The sequence below is a fragment of the Prunus dulcis genome, chromosome 5 (assembly GCF_902201215.1).
Source record: "Prunus dulcis chromosome 5, ALMONDv2, whole genome shotgun sequence".
NCBI classification, from domain to species: domain Eukaryota; kingdom Viridiplantae; phylum Streptophyta; class Magnoliopsida; order Rosales; family Rosaceae; genus Prunus; species Prunus dulcis.
The window spans coordinates 9,021,381-9,038,738 of NC_047654.1; the positions used below are offsets into that span (position 1 = coordinate 9,021,381).

Here is a 17,358-nt window from a genome sequence, read left to right on the forward strand (position 1 = left end):
CAATGTCTGATCCCCAATGGTTCTTCCAGAACAATCCCGGCTCCTGAAGCCTTATCTGTCTTTGATCCATCAAAATATAGTTTCCAAGGTGTAAGATGAATCGAATAGATTGGATTGTTAAGGCAAACATGAGCCCTAGTTAGTAGATTTGCATTTGCTATGTCCAAAGAGTCCATGTTTTCAATTTCCTCTCCTGGGTGATCTGCTAGGAAGTCTGCCACAGCTTGCCCTTTGACAGCTTTCTGGGGGACATACCTGAGGGTGAATTCTGTCAAAGCCAAAGTCCATTTCCCAATTCTGCCCCTCAGCATTGGTCTTGTCAACATATATTTGATCAAGTCTGTCTTGGCGATGATGTAGATAGTATGTGGCAGCATGTCTGAGCTTTACAGCAGTAAAATACAAGGCCAGACAAAGCCTTTCTATTGCGGAGTACCTTCTTTCCACTTCTGTTAGTGTTCTGCTTAGATAGTAAACTGCTTGCTCCTTTCCCTCTTTGTTATCTTGGACTAGCAGACTTCCAATGGACACTTCTGATGCAGATACATAAAGCTTGAGTGGTCTGCCTCTCTTTGGTGGGGACAGAACTGGTGGATTTGAGAGGTAATCTTTTATTTCCTGGAAAGCCTGTTGGTGCTGTTCTTCCCACTTGAATGTTTGTTCCTGCTTTAGTCTTAACAGGGAAGAAAAAGGCTGAATCTTTCCTGCGGAATTAGATATGAATCTCCTTAGAAAATTGATTTTTCCTAGGAGACTCTGAAGTTCCTTTTTGTTCCGAGGTGGTAGGGCTTCCATGATGGACTTTGCTTTATTCTTGTCAACCTCTATGCCTCTCTGGTGAACCAAGAATCCTAAGAAATTTCCTGCCTGGACTCCAAAAACACATTTTTTGGGGTTCATTTTTAGCTCGTGCTGCCTCATTCTTAGGAATGCCTTCCTTAGACTTGATATGTGGTTTCCTTCCTCGGGGGACTTAATCACCACATCATCTATGTACACTTCTAAAGAATGTCCTATCATATCATGAAAAATGGAATTCATTGCCCTTTGATAGGTAGCACCAGCGTTTCTTAAACCGAAAGGCATTACAGTATATTCGAAAGCACCTATATGCCCTGGGCACATGAAGGCTGTCTTGTGGATGTCTTGTTCTGCCATCATGATCTGGTTATAACCTGCATTGCCATCCATGAAAGATAGCATCTGGTTATGAGCAGCTCCGTCTATTAGCATGTCTGCCATTGGCATAGGATATTCGTCTTTGGGAGATGCTTCATTCAGATTTCTGTAATCCACACAGATTCTAACTGCCCCTGTTTTTCTTTTGAGAACAGGTACAATATTTGCTAGCCAATCGGCATAGATGGCTGGTCTGATGAATCCTGCCTTGAGCAGCCTTTCTATCTCTTCCTTGACCTTCAGTTCTGTGTCCATGGACATTCTTCTCCTAGCCTGTTTAACTGGAAGGTAGCCATCTTTGATTGGCAGTTTGTGCTCTACTAGCTGTCTGTCCAGTCCTGGCATCTCGTGATAGTGCCAAGCAAAACAATCTCTGAACTCCTGCAAAAGTGCCATGAGTTCAGACTTGAGTGGTTCTTTTAGAAGTGTGCTGATGAAAGTAGGCCTTGGATCTTCTTCTGTCCCTAAGTTTATTTCTTGTAGAGGATCCTCCACTTCTGGCAGGGAGTCATCCAATGCTGCTGGTGCAAAATCTAATACTTCCTCCTGTAAAACTTCCTCTTCTTGTTCCTTCGCACTTTCGTGCGTGAATTCTGCCATATTGGTGGCTGGATTCTGTATGAAAAACTTCCTTTCTTCCCAGTATATCAACAATCTTTTTGTGATGGATCGGATTGTTGCAGCTCGATCCTTGTCCAGTTGATTGGGACTAATCATCAGAGTTCCTAGCGTAGAAAGGTCTATTCCAGTCCTCCAGAGAATTGGCTAGACCTTCTTCAATGAGCCTTTGGGCCGTGACACCATGGGGGCGGCCGTTCTGGTTGACTCCAAAGAAAGTAAAAGGACCGAGGTCGTCATGATAATACCTTGCTTCAAGACACATGGCAGAGGGTAGGAATGGCCGTGGATCGGCCTCTACAATCTCCATATGGCCTTCATCATTCCATAGTGCTAACTGCTGGTGGAGAGTGGAAGGAACACAAAGGCTCTGGTGAATCCAATCCCTGCCAAGTAGTGCATTGTAAGTGGTGGAAGTGGTATCTATCACAAAGAATGCTATTTTCAATTCTTTGCTTCCAACTATGACATCCACGTCTAAGATGCCATGAATTTTTGTGATGCCCCCAGCGAAGTTGGTGACGGTCAAACGTGTTGGAATCAAATCCTTCTCTGTTCTGCCCATCTTGCTCAGCATTCTGTGGGGTAATAGATTAATGGCTGCACCTCCATCTATCATGATTTTGGAAATAGGGATGCCTCCGAGGATTGCTGTTATAAACAAAGGCCTGAGGTGATTTGCCATTTCTCTGGTTGGTTTGGAGAAACAAAGTTGCTCTGTAGCTGGGTTATTGGCTGTTCCGCCTGTTCTGGGGTTGTCCGCCTGTTGTTCTGGTGGCTCCTTTGTTTCTGCCAATCTACATTCAAAGCTTTCCTGAGAGAAAACATCTCCTTCCAAAGTGCTTTCTTGTCCCTCGGCGGCCCTGAATTTTTCTGGTAGGATGAACACCATGTTAACTCCCAAGTCACTCTGTAGTAAGTCTTCTAACTCTGCCCCAAAAGCCTCTGTTTCTGCATCCAATTCTTCCTCAAATTCCATCAGTTCTTCCCCGTATTCTTCCGTCCAGTCGTCTTGTTCCTCAGTTCCCAGGGGTTCATTCTGTCCTTCTGCAAACGTTCTGTAATCCAATTGTTCCTCTTCATATTCCTCCGTGGGGTCTTCTTCCCCTTGCTGCGGGGTAGGCTGGGATTCTCCTTGTGCCTGCATGATGTTGGGATGACTGCCGGATGACGAGGCTAGATGGACGGGAGATCTGGCCGATGGTTCTATTCCCAGTAGTTTTCTTGGGTGACAAGCTTTCTGTTCTGTCTGGGGAAGTGCTTCAGGATTCTTTCCTTTCCTGGTAGAATTGGTCTCTAGATGTACCTGCGTATTATTCTGGCTCTTAAGATATGTGCAGTATTGCCTCTGGATTCTTCTTCTCTGAGTTCTGGTTAATTCCAGAGTTGGTCTACCGCTTTTTCCCACGGAGTACCATCTGCCCTCTATATTCGTTGCCAAGGGTTTTTCGTTCCCGGGTGTCTTGATTGATATTTCCCTTCTGGGCTGCTCCGTTCTCCTTTTGCTGGATTGCCCAGGCCTAAAACAGTTCTTCTGTCTTGTTTTGTCTCGGGATGAGGTTCCAATCCTATCGAAGACGCTAGGTGTGGGCTGATTTTTCCTGTCTAGAACGACTTCTAGCTCTGTCTCACATTTGCACCTGCTACAGAGCACTACCCCAGCCGATATGGTGGCTCTTGGTCTTTGACTGGTTTCCCTTATGATTCTTCTGCTTCTGCTGCAACTAGCATCTGTTATTGGTTGAGTTTCCCTCTGTTCTGGCCAATTCAAGTTGACCATATTGACTTGTGGTTGAGGGAAAGGATCTGTCGTGACCGATGGAGGTTTTTCTGCCAGTTTCAACCTTCCTGCCGTTATTCCTTCTTGTATCACGTCCCTGAAAACGACACAACTATTGGTGGAATGGTTCCAAGAGTTGTGCCACCTGCAGTACTGTCTGCCCTTGAGTTCTTCCGGCTTGGGTATTCTGTGGGGCGTTTCTATTGCCTTCTGCAGCAGCATTTCATCGAACAAAGCATCAACCTTGGTTAAATCAAAAGAGTAAACCTTGTTTTGCATTGGCTTGTTGGGAACGAATCCTCCTGTGAATGGTGGGGGCTTTTGGTCTTTAGGTGGCTTTGTAAGGGCTTTGCAACTAATGGGATGTTTTAGTTTTGCCATTTCTGCCACTGAAACCTCTTTCTCTTCTGACTCTTCTGTATCTTCCTGTGATTCCACCCCAATCAGGTGGACTGAAGAAGAAGGGGTTTTGTAATAAGTACCTTTAGAGGAGTTCCTTCTCTGCTGTTCTTCCCTGAGTAATTCCTCATATTTGGATGCCTTATCAGCCAGTTCTGCCAGGTCCCCAAACAATATTCCATCGAACCTCTTCCTGAGAGAGATTTTAAGGGCGGCTTGGGCCATTTGGATGAAATGTCTCTCCTCCATGGGGATTCGGCACTTCATTTTGAGCTTTCTGAACCTGGTTATGAAGTCTTGGGCTGGTTCATCTTCGCTTTGTTTGAGGGAAGCCAGATCACTAATGGTGACTTCTGGCTGGATCCTGTAATAATAGTCATGGAAGACGTTTTCCATCTGTTCCCAAGTTTGCACAGAATTAGCTGGCAGGCTGGTATACCAGGTGAAAGCCTGTCCAGAGAGAGAATTGCCGAAAAGTCTTAATTTCAGCAGAGGGTTGTTCTCAATAGCTATGCATTGGACGGAGAACCTGCCTATATGTTCAACTGAGGAAGCATGAGGATCCTCCCCGTTGAACAAGGTGAAGTTTGGTACTTTGAAACCTGGAGGCAATGGTATTTGATCGATGTAGGCTGGATATGGTTTTCTGTAAGTAGGCCTTTCTCCTCTTCTAGCCTCGGGTTCCATGATTTCCCTGATCATTCTTTGCAATGCCCCTATGTCATTCAAAGCATTGACGGGGGGAAGATCTTGTCCCTGTTCTGGCTGAATGTAATCGATCCTGGGCTCTATTCTGTATGGTCTGAGTGGAGGTTCCTCTCTGTGCCCTTCCTGTTCTTCGATGTCTAGGTGATTCCTCCAGTTTGCCCCCGGTCTATTCCTGTCATGATTTGCAAAGAGGTTGTTTCCCCCTCTGCCTCTTCTCCCTCTTGCGGGTGGAGGGAATGGATTAGGGTCCATCCTTCTGGGTCTATATGGCAATACTGCTGGTGGTTCTGGCTGAAGTGCCAAAGGTTGATCATGCTGGGCCACCAAGGGTGGAATGGGCTGAGGTTCTGGCTGGTTCTGCTGAACTAGTGCAAGGTCATCTAGGTCGGGCTGGGGCTTCGTGTCTCTTGATTAGGAAGGACTCCTTCTCTTGGACCAGCCTGGACTTCTCTGTGATCTGGCAGTCCAGCAACCTGTGCAACTAAAGGATTTTCCTGGTATGGCCATGCCAGTCCTGGCGGAGGACCGTGAGGGAGATCTAACTGCTGGACTACAGCATCAGGTTTTGGATTCTGGCCATGGCGATCTCTCGGTCTTTCCGGAACTGCCTGTTAACCTGCCATTGCATCATTGCTGTCATATTATTGAGAGTGTCTTGGTTCCTTTGGACCGTGACTTCTTGTCGGAGTATTGACTCCTGCATTTGATTCATCCTTCTAGAGTTAGTTCCAGAACGTCTACTTCCTGTGCTGCCGCGAGCTGACTGTCTAGCATCGCTTTCTTCTGACTCGGGACCTTCCCTACGAGCCATCTGGTTTGTCTCCATATCTAGTGTGAATTCTGGCTAGAGCTTCCTGTATTTGTAAACCTGTGAACGGCTCTGTCAGAGTATGTATACTGAGAAGTCCCACTGGGCGTGCCAAATTGTTCACCCGTTTTCGCGTTTGGCTCCTGTGATGGAAGGGCGAAGTTCCCCACTGGCTTGGAGACCATGTATTGGTCAACAAGTCAGCTTTCTTTGGTGTGCGAGCGTGCCACTGCTAGCAACGTAAATTCTAGCAGACTTCTTTTAGAAAAGATAACTTGCGCCCCAAGTTACTGACTTCTAAAAACAAATGATTGTGAATTTGGGTGAGGAATATCTCCCAAGTAAGTTCTTTTCTTGCCTTAGACTGGTAAGGACTTCCACAATTTATCTCAGTATCAAACGGCTGTTCTGGCCAGAAGTGTTTGATAGAAGTTGGACTGTTTCAGGCAGAACTGCCTTTTACAAGATAATAAATATGCATATTAACTCTAGACAAGTTAAAAGACTGCCGGAACTTCGTTTCTGCTTGAATGGGAGGTTCCGATGTAGGCTGGACTGGACGTGTCTGGGTCGGTCCGTACTGCTTTGTGACTTCAAATGCTAGGCTGACCTGCAAATCGATACCAAAGTTGGGTTTTGGCAGAGCTTTACGTTTTCTTCACGCTTTGTGAGGCCTTTTGAATGGGCAGAACTGCAACTTCTCCTGCTTGGAAGGGACAGAAGTGGCTATTCTCGATGGTCTGATGAGCTAGGGATTGCACTACGAGAGTTGTTCTGCTTGAACAGGGCTCTTCCTGAGTTTTCTGGGGTCTCCACGTTTGTGAAAACTCAAACTCTGCTTGTCTTGGCTTTTGCTGAACCAAATTTGTAACGAGGGATCTCGTTCTAGAAGACTTGTTTTCTAAGTCTGAACCTTGGAATTCAAGTGAGCTCTTAGGCTTTTTCTTGGTGTTGTTTTTTTTGATTGATGATTTGAGTGTCCCTTTCTTGCCTGCTTTTGTTTTTTTTATAAGAGATCCTTTTTGGAAGTGGTTTTAGATTTTAATAATGGGCGGCAAAAAGATCTCCCAAAACGTAAGGCAGGAAAGATTTTTATCAATTATGGCAGATAGGCTCCCAGTAGTCACTTCCTATAGCAATCCCTTCCCTGGTTTCCTGGGCGGCTGCTTTTGTTTCAACCAACGCCACCGTTTGTTGGGTTTTTCATGGCGGTTTGTTTTTCTTCTTGTATTTCTTTGAATAATTACCTGTTTCCCGCTCTAACTGAGAAAGCGTGAGCTGTGAATCCTTTGGAAGGTGGTGTGTTGCTTTGGAGCAAAATCTCTGAATATAGATGGGCTCTTTGATCTTCTGTTTTGGCAGTTTTCCAGAGACGTCCCTTCCCATATAAAGAACTCTAGTTGAAAATGCTAACTTTCTCAAAGTTGAGGTAGCCACGTGGTAGTATCTTTCAGTCTCTTGGGTTTGAGTCCAAACAATTTTGTGGGCTGATCCTTTTAAAGCCCGGATGACAGCTTCTTTCTTTTGGGCTTTCTTGGGCTGGGGCCTTTTGTTTTCGATAAAAAGGCGTAAAACCCAAGCCGTCTGGATCCTAATTTTGTTGTCCCCAAGCTTTTGGGCCGAGTGGGAAATTTCATTATGGGCTTGTCCTTTTTTGATTTTGGCGCGCCAATTTTAGGCCCAAACAGGTACATGACATGAATTGCTACCGATATGGATCAAACTAGCTTATTACCATACCCAGTAATTAGGTGTCTGTACTCGAACACTGGACTATCTAGTTTATGTACTCGATCCCATGGGTACCATGAAATATCATGTTGCCAGAGTGTTCCGTATTATTCCACACTTTGAGATTATACACTATAATTCTGTTCAGCTCAATTGGTTCCTTGTAAGTTGTACCCAATAATATTGATCAGATATGGTTATCAAGCCGGAGTTTTGCTAAATACAAATTATGTATCCAGTCCATGGAGATTATGCCTATATTAAATATTTTTAATATGTAATAGTATATAATTTACCGAAAGAATACATATCTTGATCGTAGATTATCAATGCTATAATCTCATTAAAAATATTGTTAGCTAATTATGCTGCTTGGTTGATCCAGATGTATCTGCCAACTGGAACACTTAAGGGGAGCTCCGGTGTCAATCACTTCCATTCCTCTCTTGAGACCATCTATAGCACTCATGGCTACAGCTCTAACTCGATAATTTCCTAATAATTGCTGCACTTCACAAGGTATTTGAGGGTGAAGACATGAGGACATAGGACATTGGATCCTTAGGTAGTAATAAGTGTGCATAACTAATAGTAGCCAATTAACAAGTAACTAAAATTATTGCATATTCGGTCATTGATCAACGAACCAATAGCTTCATTTCCTACTCCACACACCACTAATCGCTTTATGTACTCCAGCAGCGATGTGCAGCATTGCGAGCTCACTCCTGTATGAAACTTGAACCATTCAAATTCCATAAAGCATGCATCACTGCTACGGTACCTCTGGCATTGAAGACAAAAGAATTGAATAAGAGAAATTTTCAATTACCATAAACATAAAATATCATTCCCTCAAATTTAACAAAAGCACAATCTGCAGCCCATACAACAGTCAAAAAGCCAAATGCACCCAAACCAACTTTCCAGCCAGACTTAAGAGGGAAACAATGATGCCTTTCATGAAATAACTCTGAGGTTTGCAACATTCATTTATCAATTTTGTAGCCATCTATTTTCTCACTCACAATTCACATGAAAACTTCCGAGCAACATTGTTCTTCAAGTTTCAGTTGTAAATAAAAACAGTGCCATGACTAAAGCCTAACATCTCCCATTTCCCTACAAAACCATATAAACACACAACGAGAACAGGGGAACCAAGACTGATAGGAATCTATCTTAATCACGGCACCATTTTCAGGAGTGGCCCCTCTAGACTTAACCTCTTATTCCTTCAGCTCTACCAGCCTATGGACGACTTCTTCAGAAAAACCTCACAATGACATAAATGGAGGCAATTATTGAAGCCTGACAAATTTAATCAGGTTACTTCAGTTTCTGATCTGATGCCATTTACTCTGTACCAAGAACCACCTCCAGGAAAGACAAAGGGAAAAAAGCACTGGCACTAAGCTCGTTGAAACTATTCTTATCTCTCAAAACACCGTACACCATTACTATTCATTTCAAGTTGAATACTATTGACAAGATGCATTTGTTCTCCATTATTATTACAGTCAAGGTAATTAATTCTAGTCTTAACAGTGATTCTAACCATATAACTTGTACATAAGGGTAGCCAAGAGGTGGCCTGGAGGTCCTTAACAGATACATATCTCTCCCCTTTCAAATTTTGCAGAGCTATTTGTATCAGACGTCCCTGGGGCAGATATTAATTTCCACTGCTCCTTCTCAACTTGTTTTCGAACTACATGCTTTGATGCGGGTAGATGAAAAGGGGAGCTCCAGTTTTGTAGAAATTATTAGGCAAGGGTCTACGTTTCCTAAAGTTCTTTGTGCCTTCAGTCATGAAATTAGCATGTCACAGAGTTTTGAATTCAAAGGCAAAGGAGCTACTATCACATTGGAATTTGATTTGTACTTGCAAAGTGTGATTTATCTCTCTCTCAAACCATTAACTCAAGAAACCAACAACACTTTGCAACAGTGACTTGTACAACAAAGATTCATAATACTCGGAATAATGCTAATAGAACCCATTAAACACCAAAAATTCAGATTTCAGAATGCAACATGCTCAGCATCCAGTAGGGTTATCAAAATTACCTAAGCAATAAAGATATATACCTACCCATATGGAACAAGAGAAAAACTTGCTGGAAATGTAAATTTCAAAAGGACCCAGAAATGCGAATCTTCTTGCTTTTTATAAAATCTTACAGAAGAAAGATAAAGGAAGAATGAAAAATCATCATTTCGGACCAGAGAATGAAATCCATTAACTCAATCGAACCTGTGAGCACCAATGTGACTAATAAATTCAAGTTGAGGACTTTGCCTCTTGGATGGTTCAATGCAACCCAAAACAACAGCAACACAGCAAACAAAGAAGAACAACAACAAAAGAAGATAAATAAATTTGTGCACTAAATGAGAAAACCAAAAGCAGTTACCTAGAGGATTGGAGACAGCTTTCCAACGAGATGCTGTGATGATCTGTTGATTTGTAACTATAGCACATCATCAAGTGACGTGTTAATATGCTTGAATTATGCATGCTCTAATCATAAGTGACTTGTCAATCACCAAGTGACTAATGGAATGAGCTATAATGCTAATAAATAAATAAATTCAATTAGTTGTCATAATTCTGCCATTATTTCTCCAGATCACTTGTAACTGCTACCAATTGCAAATAAGGAAACAAACTCCCAAAAATTATAGAGAGATTGTTTTTGAGAAAAAATCATTTGTTGAAATTTCAAGGTCTCACCCTCTTATTGGAAATGGAGATGCAAATTCACCCACGAAGGAAGTAATAGACTCATCGTGACACAATCTTAGTTCAAAATTCAGATTTAAGCACATGCACAAAACCAGGATGGAAAAATAACCATTTTGTATGATCGCCATAACGAAGACATAAAGTAAATAGGCAACGTCAATTCATAAACGAAGCAAAAGTAATACCACAATAAAATACTAAACAATCAAAATTTCTGCCAGACAGACTCAACACGGACAGCCATACTTGGTCGGATGTATTGAATCCCGCTGCAAAGATTGTTTACCGTCTGTAGACCACTATGCTGAATTACTCTGTTGCTTTCTTACTTCTCTTAGCCGTCTTCAGCTTTGCTTCTCCGCTCTTCAACTTCTCATGTTCACTCTTCCTCTTCTCCTTCTTTCCAACAGACTCTTCGCCCTTGACTGGCAAATCATCTGCTTTCTTCTTTGTAACATCTTTTTTCTTCCCTTTCGAAGACACCCCATCTTTCTTATGCTTGATAGTCGCATCATCTTCATCTACCATCTTAGCCAACTTTTTGAACCGTTTCTCAATAGGAATATCATCGTCTCCATCTTTCACCTTAGTCGACTTTTTCAACTGTTTCTTTTTATTAAACTCACCGAGAACCTTTTCCCCATTCAATTCAGCATCATCTTTCACCTTAGCTGACTTCTTCAACCTTTTGTCACCCTTAGACTCACCAACAACCTTTTCCTTCTTCCTCTTCTTCTTCCCCAATTCACCACTACCCGGTTCTTCATTCTCACTTTGCTTACCTTCTCCAATATCCCCATCACCAACCAATTCATCATCGTCAAGCATCTCACCAGCATTGCTATCCATATACCTCACTTCATGAATTCTACCCTTCTTCTTACTCACTTTCTCACTCTTCAAACCCTTACTCTCAGACTTGACAACCTCTTTCACTGCCTCCTTACCGTCCTCATCACTCTTAGCTCCCTCAATTTTCAATGTCAAATCCGGCACGGCCTGGTAAACCGGCAATGCAAGCGACTCCAGAAACTTCAAGTGAAATGACCTCACATCCCTCCACTTCTTAGGCACAATCTCTACAATCCCATTAATCGCCGCAACCACATTCTCCACAATCTCATCAACGCTCATGGACACCTTCGCTACCCTCACCACGCTGCACGTCCCGGTACTCAAGAACAACAAGGCTGACTCACATGCCCTGTCAACCTGCTCCTTCCAATTCTTGTGCTCCAAGTCCACAGGCACCGGAATCTTCTTCTTCTTAAAAAATTGCTTCCCCAAATACTTCGGAAGCAAAGGCACAATCCGCCTATCAACCAAAAACATATCATAAGAATGCAAGAGCTTCCTCTTGGCTTCAAAGGGCACGTAAGCAGTCTTGAGCTTCGAAAGCTTCAAAATTTTCGAGATGGGTATATTCTCGGCCTTGATTTTCTTCTGGATGAAGTCCTTGGTGAGATTGGACTTGGGCCCATCGTCGTATATCAAGCAGAGCTCGGAAAGCTGGGAATGGAGGGGATTTGGGAGAGGGACTTTGTAGGCGTTTACGCGGGCCTTTGGTGGGATTTTCTTGAGGGTGAGAACGAGATAGGCGAACTCGTCGGATTCTAAGAGATCGGGTTTCTCGGTCTGCAACTTGGAGTCTCGCCATTTGAGGAGGGCATTTACAGCTTTCTGCACCGTCGACGACCCCACGGAAGCCATGGAAATAGGCTTAGAGGTCCACAAGGAATGCCCTCCAACTGCTCGCTGGTTTGCCTGAGAGGAAGAAGATGCAGCGCAGCTCGCCTGAGGACGAAGAAGAAGCTCACGCTACTTGTGCTCCTTCAGTCTTACTTTTCCTTTCAAACTCTGTCAAGAAAGACAGACATAGAGAAGAAAGAAAGAAAGAGGGAGAGAAGAATGGTGGGAGGCGGCTGAAACAGAATAACGGTGCGTTGAGCGGGAGAGAGGTAGCGTTATTATTCGGGCTTAAACCTAAATAAATGTGAAGTTGGGCTTTAGACTTAGGGGTGAGGTTGGGCGTTAGACTTGGGGGTGAGGTTGGGCGTTAGACTTGGGGGTAAAGTTGGGTTTTAGCTTCAACTTATTATTCAATGCATGATTTGACATCATTCACGAATATATTCGGGCCATTAATCGAATGGACTGTCCCTGGTGTTATCAAATACCATATTGAGTTGACACAATTTGTCAGCCATTATGAATGAGGTTAATAAGCTAACCTGGTGATAATATCAATTAATCTACCCATAATGTTAGGAATAAGTAAGCAGTCGAAATATATTTTACTTGTCCTATATCAATCCAATCCAACGGGTATTAATTACCATAACAATTTGGATCCATCTCCCTCGTTACTGCCTACGTATGATATCCGTAATTGCTATTATGTTACTTATTAATAGCTTTATATATTATTTGCGAATGTTAACTAATATATCCCAAATAAAGATATATATATATATATATATATCTGTCCACCTATTTTATATTTGTTCTTGTGATAGTAGGGTAAAATTTTCCATTGTCTCGAAAATCATTGACTGGCCAACAAGTTAACTTTCTTTTGTGTGCGAGCGTGCCACTGCTAGTAATGAAAATCCTAGTAGGCTTCTTAAAAATAGATAACTTGCGCCCCAAGTTACTGATTTCTAAGCAAGCGATTGTGAATTTGGGTGAGGAATATCTCATAAGTAAGTTCTTTTATTGCCTCAGACTGGTGAGAACTTCACAATTTTTCACAGTACAAAACTGATAGTTTTGGCCAGAATAAATAATAAAAAAGTGAACTGTTTTAGACAGAATTGCCTTTTGCAAAGCTCAAAAGGGAAAGACCAACTCTAAAAAGACAAAAAGAGGGCTGGACTTCCATTTCTGCCTGGATAGATGCTTCTAATCCGGGCTGGACTGGGTATTCCTGTGCTGGACTGGACTATCAACACCTTCAACTATCAAGTTTCAGCTGTAAATCGATACAAAAGTTCAAGTGTGGCAGAGCTTTAATCTATTTCAAGCCCTGGAAGGCTTTTTGAACGGGCATAATTGGAACCTCTTCAATCTGGAAAGGGCAGAAGTGGCTGGATTTGATGATTACTGAGCTGGAACTGCACTGTAGTACATGTTCTGCTTGATCATGGCTCTCCATAAATTTGTTGAAGTTTTCATATTTGTAAAACCCGAATTCTGCTTGATTTGGCTTACGCTGAACCAAATTTGTAACGAGAGAAATCTCGCTTTGAATGACTATTTTTTTGAAACTGAACTGAAGTTAGAGATTCTGGATTGTAGTTGACTTGTTTCTTGTGGCTCAATGAGCTGTTGGTTGCTTCAGTGTTTTGAAGGGTTTTTGTGATCAAGTGATCATTTTGAGTTTTTGTTTTGATTGATTTTGTTGCTGTCTTTTGATCTGTTCACCTCCTTTCATATTTATAGGAAATGCTGGAGTGGGATTTTTAATCTTTAAAATGGGCGGCAGATTTCTAAAAAACAAGATCTTTTTTTTTTTTAAATGTCAAAAGGGGAAGTTATCTATTCTGGCAAATAAACCATCAACAGTCAGTTCTAAGGCAATCACTTCCCTGCTTTTCTTGAAAGAAAACCAACTCTCTTTGTTCTCTGTTTATTCCTTGTAAAGAGAAAAACTCAATTTTCCATGATGGTTAGTTTGCTTTTCCTGTTTTGAACAACTCTCCTGCTCCCTACTTATCTCTTGAAATCGTAGTCTGCTTATCCCTTGGAAAGGCTACCTGCTTTGATGTAGAGTTCTTTTATATATATAAAAAGGGATTTGATCTTCTTCCTTTGGCTGCAAAAATGGAGAAGTCCTCCTGTAAGACCTGCCTTCATTAACTCTATGTCAGCTCCTTTGTGATAGTTGAGATTTTTGACTTTTCAAAGTCAGGTAGCCACGTGGATTTTCTTGAGAATAGGCTTTCCATAAAAAATCTGCTGACTTGTTCCTGGACTTTTTGAGAGAAATGGTGAAATTTTTAGAAGTTGGGCCCTAATCCAATTCTTTCTTCTAGATTTTTAACGATCTGCTTGGTGGTCAATTTTGCCATTTATTTGGCAATTTTACTGACTTGCTTTGTGTTTTTACTTTCTACCACTTCGTTAAAAAAAAAAAAAAACATGGATATTTGGCCCCGATTGGGCATTTCTTTCGGAGTCAAAGCCCAATATTCTGTTTTCCTGTTCTTGGGCTTTTTGTGAGAAATAGGCTGGCGTGTGAATTTTTTTAGGCCCAAACGATGCCCCTTTAAGTCTGAATCGTTTTTAAATGATTTCAGACTTAATGATTGGCCAATCAATGATGCATGCCATTTCCTGCCGTTGCACTTGCGCAAGTCTGCCTATTCAATTTAGGCTTTGTGGGGAAATGGGTTCTAACGGCTAATTAAATCTGAACGAAACACCTTTCTTCCCACTCTCCCTACGATCTTCCTGCTTCAGTTTATAAAAATTACTGAACTTCATCATTGTTCATAAAAAAACCTAGCATTGTTTCAGCTTCCATCCCTTTTGAAATCCTCTGTTCTTTCGATTTCGTTCCTTCCAATCCTCCTCTGTTTCTTGTTTGAATTTCGAAGATGTCTTCCCCAAAAACTCGTGCCAAAGGTTCTTCCTTCTCTCGGTCCCTTACTTATCTTATTGGAGACGGAGTTGATCAGCATGCAATCGAAGTTCGCAGCAAGCTCCATCCTTTTACTGAGAAAAATTTGGATGAAAACGTTCTCCACCTTTTCGAGAACACACTCGTTTTGGGTCCTCATTAGTTTGGCGCGGTGCCAAAGAAGATGGTTAATTTGTTCAAGGAGGATGCTAAAGCTCCCCTTTGCCTCCAAAGCTCTTCTGCCTTGGCTTCTCACACTTGGGTTAGTAAGAACTTGAGACGCTCCTATCCTTCCAGTGAAGTAAGGAATAGTGCAGTAAAGTGGTCGGACTAGATTGATAGACTTATTCCGAGGTATGGAGATCATTGGAAAAGGGCTGAGATCTACGACTCTATTTTTCTGTCCAAGCAATCTGTGAATAAAGACGAGAATTTGCTGGCTGCAGCTCTCTGCTTCTGGAATTCTGCTAGCAATATGTTTGATTTTCGTGTGGGCCCTATGACTCCAACCTTGCTAGATAGGACTCAGATCTTTGGGTTTAGGCCTCATGGAAGGCCTGTCGATGCTGTTGGTGACTATCACATAAGGAAAAATAAGGAGAAATTGGCCAAGCCTTTCACTATCTCACCTGCCATCATCAACCAGAACTGCTCGATCTCCAACTACAATAGCCTTGTATTCTTGCAAGTATTTTATGTGATTTTAACCTTATTTGCTCATGTAACATCCCACATCAACCAACGGAGAGGGAGTGATGTGCCTTATATGTACATGCCCATCTCTATCTAGCACAAGGCCTTTTGGGAGCTCACTGGCTTCGGAGTCATGGGAACTCCGAAGTTAAGCGAGTTTGGGCTAGAACAATTCCAGGATAGGTGACCCATTAGGAAGTTGCTTATGAGTTCTCAGAAACAAAACCGTGAGGGCATGGGGGGCCCAAAACGGACAATATCTCGCTACGACGGAGCCGATCTTAGGATGTGATAATTTGGTATCAGAGCCACTCTGCCGTGTGGTACGAGTGTGCCGACAAGGAAGTCGAGCCTCTAGGGGGTGGATTGTAACATCCCACATCGACCAACAGAGAGGGAGTGATGTGCCTTATATGTACATGCCCACATCCATCTACCACGAGGCCTTTTGGGAGCTCACTGGCTTTCGAGTCATGGGAACTCCGAAGTTAAGCTATTTGGGGCTAGAGCAATCTTAGGATGGGTGACCCACTGAGAATTTGCTTATGAGTTCCCTGAAACAAAACCATGAGGGCAGAGAGGGGGGCCCAAAGTGGACAATATTGTGCTACGGCGGAGCCGATCTTGGGATGTGACAGCGCAGGTACTAAAAATTATATCAAGAATACAAGGCTATTGTAGTATAGATGCTCATGCAAGGTCGTTCTCCTCAATGACTATTTAGCACTTTGTGTAAAAACAATTTCCAATTAACTACCTAAATTAAAAGTTGAGAAAGATATTTATGAAATTGTTTGATACTAAAAATAAATTTTAAACAAAAACAAATACGATTGAAGGAAAAAGTTTTAAATACCAATATATAAAAGCATTAGGGTTTCACCATCACCTCGCAATCCTATGAATTTTTACCAATTACTTATGATTTGCACATGCCACTTTGAAGGTTAGGTTTTCCTAATTTATATTCTACTTGGAACCTCCAACATAAAACGTATATCCAACATGCAACCCGTTTGGACGTTCGGATCAAATCTGAATATGAAAGACTCATTATGTTTTGTGAAAACCCTTTGAAAAAACCATGAAACCTTTAAGACGTGGTGTTCATCTTAAGTAGAATTACAATTATTAATCACAAGAAGTCAGCATCAGGGAACCTTCCAACCAAAATTGCATCCAATTACTTTTCTAAAGAACCTAATGGTGATCAGGCATTAGAACAATTAGATAGTTTAAAACAATGATTAACAATTCAAAGTATGCATGCAATCAACCATAAGCAATTAAATAAAAATTACATATTCATGCTAAGGTTCAAGGCTTCACCCTAGCAAAAGAAAATTAGTTACGTATATTCATAACTAAAATAAAAGAAAATATCATTCGAATGAATAAGAATGAAAACACCTTAAAGTCGCAAAAACTCCAAAACCCTAGCAATTGCTCTCCACAATGTCCCATTCAAAAGCCAAAAAGAAGTCCTAAAATTGTTGTGAGAAAGAACCTAAATACCTCCTAAAACCCAGCTGCCCAATCCCCACAAGGAAACTAAGTTAAAATAAAATAAAACTAGGATATAAAGTCCAAATTGGATTAAGAGAATTTGCTCGCAATCTGCCCAGCCACGTTTTGGCCCCGAATCTCCTCCAAATCCTGGCCAAGATAGCTTGTTTTAAAGATAAAAACATTCTGAACACTTCTCCAGAAGGCCACGAACCCATCCGAGGTCATTTTGGGCTCCAAAACGCAATAAAAGTCCAAAATATCACTATTCTAGTACCGCGTACTGCTCCTTTATTTTATTGCCAGAAAATAATCGCTTGGTAGAAAAATATGAAATTTCGAAATGATCAAGCTAAGTGATTCACGAATGTCCTCCTATTAGAATTACTCCAAAATTCGTCCATTTAATTATGTTTTGCTCAAGAGGAAGTCGAAAGTCCTATAGTGAAAATATAATTTAAAGTATCAAGATTCTTTCAAAATATTAACCAAAACATACTAAGAATAGGGTTAAATATATAATATAAAATCTACTCATCAGCGTATATTATTACAACGATATAGAA

At 41.7% G+C, this 17,358-nt stretch overlaps 1 protein-coding gene across 3 annotated transcripts; it reads right to left on the reverse strand.

Annotated features, from left to right (window-relative positions):
• Positions 1 to 7,734: 7,734 nt before the first annotated feature.
• On the reverse strand, positions 7,735 to 11,931 carry LOC117628650 (ribosomal L1 domain-containing protein 1-like). Of its 3 annotated transcripts, none has more exons than XM_034361143.1 (3): positions 10,219 to 11,931; positions 9,641 to 9,697; positions 7,735 to 8,009 (listed from the first exon to the last, which is right to left on the reverse strand). In XM_034361143.1, exon 1 carries the CDS (start codon positions 11,680 to 11,682, stop codon positions 10,282 to 10,284), a length of 1,401 nt encoding a protein of 466 aa, XP_034217034.1. In that variant the 5' UTR covers positions 11,683 to 11,931; the 3' UTR covers positions 7,735 to 8,009; positions 9,641 to 9,697; positions 10,219 to 10,281. The 3 variants fall into 3 exon arrangements, with proteins under 3 accessions (XP_034217034.1, XP_034217033.1, XP_034217035.1); XM_034361142.1 differs by having other exon boundaries at positions 9,641 to 9,719; XM_034361144.1 differs by lacking the exon at positions 9,641 to 9,697.
• Positions 11,932 to 17,358: the final 5,427 nt, after the last annotated feature.